Below are 9,669 nucleotides of genomic sequence, written 5' to 3'. Positions count from 1 at the left end.
TTGACTATCCTGATCGCACGTCACTGGAAAACATATGCTTAAAACCTTACAATTCTGTATTGACATTCAGAATTAAATCATGTCAGTGGTTTCTAATCATTGACCCACACATTCAAATACATCGATATTAATGTATTAAAGATCCATTCCTATTTTGAAATGAAAGAAAAACACAGAGTCAAAATATAATTTCCATTTTTATTAAAACCATACAAACATTTGGAGTCAAGTTATAAAAGAGCCGAGCTAGCGAGCGAGCGGCCCCTCTGGCTGGCTTAACGGGCCAATGAGGGAGGCCCCTGGCTGGCCCCAGGAAGTCCGTTCCCCTTTTTTCCTACACAAAGCGTAACATATGGACACTTTTTTATATATATATATATTTGTATACTTATATTTATATATAAAAAGAAAGCACAGTAAAATGTGGAAACAAAATGAAATGAGAATGGGTTTGACAAATCTGGACTTTTACCATAATTGGACATTTTTTTAATATAAATGTTTATTTTCACGTTCATTTTTGTTTTTGTTCTTCATTATTCACAATGGAAGATTGGCAGTGTTTCTTCTCTTTACTGAAACGTATAAGGCACATACCTCAATGCAATTTCCTCCTTTCAAAGGAAATATTTGTTCCCTCCATTATTCATTGAAACAAAACATCAATGCCCTGCTACAAAAAAAAAGTACCCCCCCCCCCCAAAAAAAAAACAACTAAACAACAACAACTTGTACCTCATTGCTTTGACGCTAAACTACTTTTGATATTGTGCACGCGTACAAATGAAAAATAAAAGGCAAAGCAACAATAAGACTAACACTGGCGACGACGTCTCTGCAATACTTGACGGCGGTACACATTCGGAATTTAAGAGCTTTGGAGAAGACAAAAGCATAAAAAAATAATCAAACATCACTGTACAACATTAAAAAAAAAGAAAAAAAAAGTCATGAGCTCATCATGTGCTGTTGGACCAGCGTCAGCATCCATTAAGACAAAAAAGTACGTATATGTCAGTAAGCACCTGAAAAAGGAGAATATAAAAACACCGTTACAGTATATACACCGGTGAAGCCCACCAGACAAAGTCAATCAAAATACTTGACTGTTTCAGCCGCGTTGACTTTTTTTCTTCCTCTTAAAAACATCACCGGGTAGAAACACTGACAGGAAATGTGTGCTGGGAGACCTTTTTTCCCATCAGGAGCCATTAAAAGATCTTCCTGAATGTGTCAAAAGATGATGCAACCAACCAACAAATATTTGAAAATTCAGCCCCCGAAGCTAGTTTCACCTTGCAACTTAAAATGAGGGAGAAATGTCAGTCATGACAGTAGACCCACAAAAAAAAGCCTCATGAAGTCACACCTGAAAAGATGCAGGAAGTCTGTAATTTTGGTTTTTAATTAAAGCGGCCATTTTAGGGTCATTTCGGCTCGTTGCAGTGGACCTTTTAAAAATGCGGCCCCCAAAGCCAGTTTCAATTAATAGTGTGAAATTTGGTAGACGCACCTATCATGATTAGCCACAAAAAAAGTCTCAAGACACAATGCCCAAAATGACCCAAGAACGCTACCAGTTTAACTATTTACAAAAACACTTCAAAGACCAACAATAGCGTCTCATTTTTAATAATAATAATTTTTATAAAAATCAGTTTCACTTACAACGTGAAGTTTGGTAGACGTGTCAATCATGAGCTGACCAACAAAAAACTTCTCAAAAAGCCATGCCTGAAAAGACACAGGAAGGCAGCCATTTTGGTTTAAATTGAAGCGGCCATTTTAGGATCATTTTGGCTATTTCTGAAGGGTCTTTGAAAAAAAAATCCCGCGCCTGGAGCCAGTTTCACTTAGCAACATAAAAGTTTGTAGGCATGTTCATAATAAATAGACCCACAAAAAAAGTCTCAAGAACCTTAGCTTGACAAGACACAGAAAGTCATTTTGGTTTGAAGCGGCCATTTCAGGGACATTTTGTCTTTCCTTGGATTATTAAATGGCAAATTTGTCCTAGAGATTTTGACTACTAGACAATTTGAACAAACTTAACTTGACAGAAATGTGACGTGAAATGAGCAAATATTTAAGTCATCGTCTTTGCGTATGGAGCCTGGCTGCGAAATTTGACGACTCAAAAAGGTTTTGAATATCCAATCATCAATCACTTCGCAACTTAACATTTCTTGGGCGTGTCTTTCATGAGCAGACCCACCAAAAAAAAAAAGCCCCGAGAAGGAAGCCGTGCAGGAAAAGACACGGCAAGTCGGCTATTTGGGGTTTGAAGAGGGCTTGGTTACCATTTTACTAAGAGCGCGTACAACAAAACAGCAACAATACGCAAGAATACTGCTTGTGAAAAAAAGTGAAGTAAAAAAAACAAAAAAAAACAGCCTTCATTCCTGAAAAAGGAATACAACTATTTTTTATTTATACATCATGTTCATCCCACTTTTCCATGAGAGGAAATCTTTTTCAAGAGTTCTGATAATGACCACGTTTTGCCTTCACATGCACCATTTTGTGTCCCGAGAGGAGAAAGCGGAGAGGCGAGGGGGACTATTGCATGATGGCGAGGAACTTGCTCTCCTCAGCCAGGCTGCTGAGGAGAGAGCTCATGTCGCCGATGGCCATGTTGTTGACGCCGGGGGCCACCGCGGCCGTGAAGGCGGCCGACGCCCGAGGGGTGGTCAGCCGCGACGAGGTCCTGGACAGAGCCTGGAAAATGGAAGGGCTCAACGGACCCGACACCAGGCTGCCTTGGTCGAAGCCGTCCTCCATCATGGCGCCAAAGTCCAGAGCGACGCCGTCGTCCAACGCGGCCGTCGGAACCATCCCGCCGCCCTCTACCGTGCTGGTCACATGGTCGGAGGCGGGAGATAGGAGGGAGACGGAGTCGTTCGGACCGCCGCCGCCATCGACAGCGTCCAGCAAGTAGTGGTCTTCCACGCTGGGGAACGAGGCCACCTTGGGATCCGTTTGCTGGAAGGAAACGGGATCACCGAAGTCTGGCTGGAGGTATCCGTGGTCTGGAGCCTCCAGCTTCAGGGAACAGAGGTTCTGCAGTTGCTGCGGGACTTCAGTGCAGCTTCTGGGGTTGAGATGGTTCCTCATCATGTTCCGGTGAGAGCTGACGGGCGGGCGTGGTCTTTGCTGATTGGGTTGATGGACTTTCTCTTGGGAGAAGTTTTGGAGGTTGTTCATGGAGGCTCGAGTCAGGGCGTGGCAGGCGACTCTGCTGTTGAGGTGCTGCTGGAAGTGGTTCAGCGTTCTGGAAGTTGGGTGCGGAAGAGGTCCATCGGCGGCCTTGGGGAAGTGAGGCCTGGCGAAAACGTTTGGCGCGGCTCCTCTGGTGGTCTCCATGCACGAGTTGTTGGGGGACGTCTCCAGCTTCACCGCCGCGGGGCCTTGCGTCAGCTCGGCCTGGCAGCAACTGCTGTGGAAACCCAGCGGCCCGTTCTGCTGCACCAGCATGTTTCCGAACCGGCCAAAAGGCTCCGAGGAGGCCTGCCCGCCGGACCAGCTTGCGCAGTTGCGATCCCTCTGCGGCGAGCGCTCGGCGCTCCCGGAGCTGACTTCGTTCCACTGGATGGGAAGCAAGCTGGGGCTCGCCCTCTGGACCATCGGCTGCTGTTCCTGGAGGCAGAGGTTGGCCTGGAAATCGGTCTCCTCCGTCCCGTTCATCGAGTGTTCGCCGGAGACTATTTGGTCCTCGATGTGCACGTATGGTCCACCGTCTGCCTGGACTTGGGATCGGAGATACTGCACCATGTCGTCCGGAAGGATGTCTTCATCCCCGAGGAGAGAGAACGCCCCTCCTTCGGCTTCCATGGCCAGAGCTTCCAAAGCGGCGTGCTCGGCAATGCTGGGGGTGTGAGAGGGGTGCTGCGAGCCCCTCTGAAGGTTCCCCTCGGAGCGGGTGTAATTCTGCAGGCTCAGGTTGCGCACGTCGAGGGACTGCGGCTGCTGCTGGCAGAGAGGCGGAAGCGGGTGGAGGTTGCTCAGGCTGTTGAAGCGCTGCACGGGGGGCAGAGCGCAAAGGTCCGAAGGCTGCGAACGCACCGGGTCGCTGGCCCTGCGGTTGCCCGTCGCGGGCCCCTCGCCAGGGTAGAAGACCCTCCTCCTGTAGCCTGAATGTCCCACGAAGCCGTTAGCAGTCTCGGCGCAGCGGTGTGCTCCGACGAGGGGTGGCAAAGGCTGGTCGGCTCCGCCTTCGTCCATCATAGCCATACGGGCCTTGAGGCTCATGCGCTCCATGTTGGGTAGGGGCGTGGGCGGCGGGCCACCGGTTGCCGCGGCGTACTTGGCCTTCAGCTGGTAGTGCTGCGCAGGGGTCAAAGTGAGCATTCCCCGAGAGCCTCCAAGGTCTCCGCTTCCCCACGCAGCCCCGTAGACACCGCCGGAAAGTGGGCCGCCACTCCCTGCCGCCCCGCCTCCGTAGTGACTAGCGTCGCTGGAGCGGCGGGAGGCGTCGGTAGAGATGGGGTCGTACGAGTCGGTGGAGCTGAGATTGTGGCGGCGGCGGTGGTGGGAGGCGGCTGCCGTGCCGTCGCTCTGGGACGCCTGGCTGGAGCGCCGGCTGGAGAAGCACGGCGAGATGCCCGAGGAGCGCCGGCTGCTGCTCAGGTAGGCCGAGCTGGCGGCGCTCCCGCTGCTGTCGCGCCGGTCCCGCAGCAAGTTGAGCATCGTTAACTCAGTTGTGCCGCCCAGCTCGGGGGGTGCGGGGGGCTGAGGAACGGCTGACAACCACTGCTTGCCCAGGCAACATCCTGACAGGACACAAACACGAACGGTGGACTTCAAAACTCAACTCCAATTTTTTTTTTTAGCACTTCAACCGAGTAACCGTGTAAGACTTGAGAATAGGACTCACCCTTCCCCTGGATGCCGGCGAGCGCGGACCCCTTGGGGGGCGGCGTGGGAGCCAGGGGCCCCAGGCCGGGCGTGGTTCCGTTCACCTGCTTCAGCCTCTCCATCTTCAGGTGCTCCATCCAGCGCAGGGGGCGGCCCACGCCGCGCCGCGCCCGCAGGGTCAGCGTGGCCGCCGTCGCCGTGGAGACAGTGGAGTCCATGACGGGCACCGGCCCGCCTCGCCGGCCCCCTTCGACCCCTTCCTCCTCCTCGCCCTCCTCGTCCAGCCCCTCCCCTGGTAAGCGTCCGGCGCTCACAGTAAACTGGACTCCACCGTTGGGATAGACGCTGACGGGGGACTGGTCACTGCTGCATGTAGACTGACTGCCAGGGCTTGGCTGAGACGTCTGGGGGTGGGGGCAAGGGGGGGGGGGTACACCAGAATTTTACTTACTCGCGTAGCAATGTCTCTTTTGGGATTTTGTGGCTTTCTGTGACTAAGCCATAGTTTAGTTCTCATGGAAGCAGTAAAACTAAAATGTAAAAAATGTAAAAAAAAAATATCCACCCTGGTGTTCCACCTGGAACCTTTTGCATTACCCTTAACATTTCATGTTATGAATCAGATTTTGCTCTTTTGAGTGAGCTGAAGCCTATCCTGGATAATTTTTTTTGGGGGGGAAGAACACATCTATGGACAACTCGAGAGTCCCTATCCAGCCTGTTTTCCATGTTTCCCTCTTGCAGCACAGCTGAATCTAATGATCAGCTAATCAGCAAGCTTTGCAGAAGCCTGATAACGATCCTGATCATGAATCAGGTGTGCTCGTGGAGAGAAAAATGGAAAACAGGCTGGATAGGGGCTTTCGAGGACCGAACTTGAGCACCCCTGACTCAGTGAATCGAACATGCAGGAGTAAGCACGAGTACATGCGGAAAGAGCAAATGCGGGTTTCACCGTGGACCGGTCGCCAGTCAGTCTCAGAGCACAACACATCAACATGCACCAAAAAAAGCCTTCACAACACCATCTTTACATGCACTTTTTCCGATGACTTCATAGGACCAAACAGCATTCATGCATTTATTGGCCTCCAGGAATTTGTCCGCTTCCAAACGAGGGTTAGGGTCTCAAAATTGTGTTGAGAATAGGGGAGGGTTTTTCAAATTAAGTTTCAAAGGGTTTCAAAGTAGAATTAGACTCCACTTGAGATGAACAAAAGGACACGTTTACGTTCGGGACGCTTTCACAGGACGGATAAAAAGGACGACGACCTCTGGCGACGCCGTCTGCTAACTCATTTGGTTTTGTCAGAATCAGATTTTTTTTTTGGGGGGGGGGGGCGGCATTTGGAGACGTTTCAATGATCATCCCGTTTTGATGAGTTTGGCCAATCACAAGCTGCCTCTTGAACTTCCTAAATGTGAATGGAGGGAAAGTTGAGACGAATGAAACGGTGACGTTTGTGATGAAATGAGTCACGAGACGTGTGAAGTCGGAGGACGCCCGTCTCACCTGATCACCCACTGTCCTTAGAAGACAACAAGCGCAATGCGCAAAGCATCGGATAGAAGAGAACATGCACTCGTTAGAAGAAGTTTCGGGCGCATTCAGAGATCAATCACTCAATGGCTTTGTTAAAAAAAAAAAAATAATAATTAAAGTAAAAAACTGTCGCCCCTGGTGTGTATTTTTGGTTTGGCAAAAATCTACTAGTTGTACAAAAGACACAAAGCTGTGACGGTTTTGACAAAGCAAAGACTTCAAATTACAAAAGAGTGTGAATGCATTGGGAAGGAAGTCCAGCCGTTTTTTTTTTTTATGTTGCACCTGTCCAACTGAACCACACCAAGGGGGACCCCAACTGGAGTTCCATTTAAAAACACACTCAAGTTTGTACTAAAGCCCATCTTGAGCTGGAGTCTCACCATGGGCTTCTCCGTCTTAATGGACTTGACCTGCAGACAGTCGTCCTGCTTGGAGGCAACGTGGTTGCTGTACTCCCTCTGGTCCGCGTAGCCGCCCAGGCCCAGCTGGCCCGGCGAGTGTCCCTGGCCGTTAGCGCCCGGCTCGCGGGGCTGCGCCGAGGGCCGCGGGTAATCGCCGCGCTGCTTCTTGGTGACGTGCGCCTCGGGCCCGTGTACCGTCTTCACGTGCTTGCGCAGCGAGCTGGGGTCCGTGTAGCGCTTAGTGCAACCGGGGATCTTACACACGTAGGGTTTCTGACAATGAATACATAAAAGAATAGAACGTAGTCAGACTTGGCTTTGAGACAAAGCCAGATTACAGCGATGCAATGTATGTAACCGTCTAAGCCGCAGGGGTGGGCACACTCGGTCCTCGAGGGCCGGAGTCCTGCAGGTTTTGGAGGTTTCCCTTCTCCAACACAGCTGATATATGATCAGCTCATCAGCAAGCTCTGCATAAGCTTGGTAACAATCCTGTTGATTGGAATCAGCTGCGTTGCAGCAAGGAAACCTCCAAAACCTGCAGGACTCCGGCCCTCGAGGACCGAGTTTGCCCACCACTGGTCTAAGGTTAACGCAATATATTGTCGGTAACTGCCAATGTTTGCCACGATATAACGTCTGTAACCATCCATGATGGCCGCGATACTTTTGTCCCGTAACCGTCCGCAATATAACGGCAATAACCTTCTGAGGTTACCGTGATATATAATCCGTAACCCATGTCCCCAGAACTAGACATGGGTTTACGGATTATATATCACGGTTGAGGTGGCTCGGGCATCTGGTTCGGATGCCTCCTGGGCGCCTCCCTGGGGAGGTGTTCCGGGCATGTCCTAACGGCAGGAGGCCCCGGGGACGACCCAGGACACGCCGGAGAAGACTACGTCTCACGGCTGGCTTGGGTAACGCCTTGGGATCCCGTCGGAGGAGCCGGCTGAAGTGGCTGGGGAGAGGGAAGTCTGGGCTTCCCTGCTAAAGCTGCTGCCCCCTGCGACCCGACCCCGGATAAGCGGAATTGAAGACGGAACGGAATAATCCGTAACCGTCCATAGTGACTGCAACGTTAATAACCGTCTGAGGTTCCAGCAACATCCAGAACCGAAATATGATTACTGCGATATAACGTCCGTAACCGTACGTGGTTATCCTGTTGTATCGTCCGTTACTATCCATGGTTACTGCGATATAACGTCCGTAACTGTCCAATGTCACAGTAAGGACAAAACTGGCTCAGTGAGTACATGGAAGCGTACCTCGTTTGAGTGCGTCCGGTTTTGATGCTTGGCTCGGTCCGAGGCGTTGGAGAAAGCCTTGTTGCAGCCTTCGTGCTCGCACACGTACGGCTTCTCGCCCGTGTGCGAGCGCAAGTGGGTCTTGAGATTCTCCAGACGGGAATAAGCCTTTGCGCAGCCCTCGAACTGGAAAACGAGACAAGCAGCATCCGCCGTCTTTAAGACTTTCTTTTTCATTTCACATAAACACGTCAGGAGTCAGTCAAGTCAGTCCAACGGCGGTTTGAGCGTTTACCGTGCACTTGTGAGGCTTCTCGCCAGTGTGCCGCCGCATGTGGACCACCAGCATGTACTGGGCCTTGAAGGGCTTCTGCTCCCTGGAGCATTCCTCCCAGCGACACACAAACTCCTTTTTCTCCCCGTGGATGTGGTCGTTGTTGATGTGCTGCAAACACACACACACGCGCGACGGACGCAGTTCAGGTTTTCATCCGCGGTGACGGAATTTGCGCGGAAACCTTTGCAGACGTTTGGTGGCGCGGGTCAAGGGAAACCACTTGACAATTTGGAACAGATCTTGTACGCGGGTACCGAAGTCACGCATTTTTTTTGTTCTGCTCGCGTCGCTTGTAAGTCTGTGGGAGGTCGTTCTACTTTGGTGGATGGACATCGGATCCCCTGATTGGTGGCTTCCGAGGCTTTTAAAAGCAGATCAACGATGACCAGTAAGAAATATTCCGTTTGTTGTTTTGGCCTTGGTTCACCCAAAAGTCCTTTTTGTTCAGTTGTGAGTTCATTATAACTCTAAAATAGTGAATATTGTACATAAGTCCATCCATCCATCCATTTTCTGTACCGCTTGTCCTCACAAGGGTCGCGGGGGTTGCTGGAGCCTATCCCAGCTGGCTTCGGGCAGTAGGCGGGGTACACCCTGAACTGGTTGCCAGCCAATCGCAGGGCACACACAGAGACGAACAACCATACTCACAATCGCACCTATGGACAATTTTGGAGTGTCCAATTCACCTGCCATGCATGTTTTTGGAATGTGGGAGGAAACCGGAGTACCCGGAGAAAAGCCACGCAGGCACGGGGAGAACATGCAAACTCCACCCAGGAAGGTCGAAGTCAATTTCTTTCATCAAATTTGGTGTCTATTGGGACTTGACGGCGTTGGGGTGTTATGTCCTGGAACACTCCTAAACGGGGCTTAACAACCAGGAAGACTTCAAAATTGTGCGCTCGTACTTGATAGGTTGTTTGTGACATCGAAGAACCGCAAAGAAAAATACAGAATGACTCAGAAAAGAACTTTGTGGGCCAAAGAAGCATTCATTTATGGTGCAGATCTGGCTAAAAGGTTTGGTGTTAAGGGTTTGGGGTTACCCTTACTTGTGTAGGGTTCGGGTTGGGATTAAGAGTTGGGGGTTAGGTATGGCTCAGGATTTAGGCTCCTTTTCGGGCAACGAAAACATTATTTTTCCAAACGTTTTCCTCCCCTTCTTAGCATTGGGGCATAAAGAATAAGGTTGCATTAGAGAATCAAAGAATTCTTTTTTTGCTAGGTTTTTGATTCTCTTTTCGAGTAGGGTTAGGTTGAGTTTTTAGGGTCAAT

The 9,669-nt window shown here is 50.4% G+C and overlaps 1 protein-coding gene across 1 annotated transcript in view; it reads right to left on the bottom strand.

Annotated features, from left to right (window-relative positions):
- Positions 1-184: 184 nt before the first annotated feature.
- The window catches only part of gli3 (GLI family zinc finger 3), a 112,522-nt gene continuing 103,037 nt past the window's right edge, over positions 185-9,669 (bottom strand). Inside the window, exons 11-15 of the mRNA XM_086066330.1 lie at positions 8,350-8,499; positions 8,076-8,240; positions 6,781-7,074; positions 4,874-5,258; positions 185-4,769 (exon numbers count right to left, since the gene is read on the bottom strand). Coding sequence (XP_085922456.1) covers positions 2,560-4,769; positions 4,874-5,258; positions 6,781-7,074; positions 8,076-8,240; positions 8,350-8,499 — 3,204 coding nt within the window. The 3' untranslated portion in view covers positions 185-2,559. The remainder of the gene's footprint in view (positions 4,770-4,873; positions 5,259-6,780; positions 7,075-8,075; positions 8,241-8,349; positions 8,500-9,669) is intronic.

Source organism: Leptonotus elevatus, chromosome 21, assembly GCF_054856555.1.
Source record: "Leptonotus elevatus isolate MCC_2025b chromosome 21, RoL_Lele_1.0, whole genome shotgun sequence".
Classification (NCBI taxonomy): Eukaryota; Metazoa; Chordata; class Actinopteri; order Syngnathiformes; family Syngnathidae; genus Leptonotus; species Leptonotus elevatus.
The sequence above is the reverse complement of the archived record's forward strand: the minus strand, read 5'-3'. Positions and strand labels throughout refer to the sequence as shown.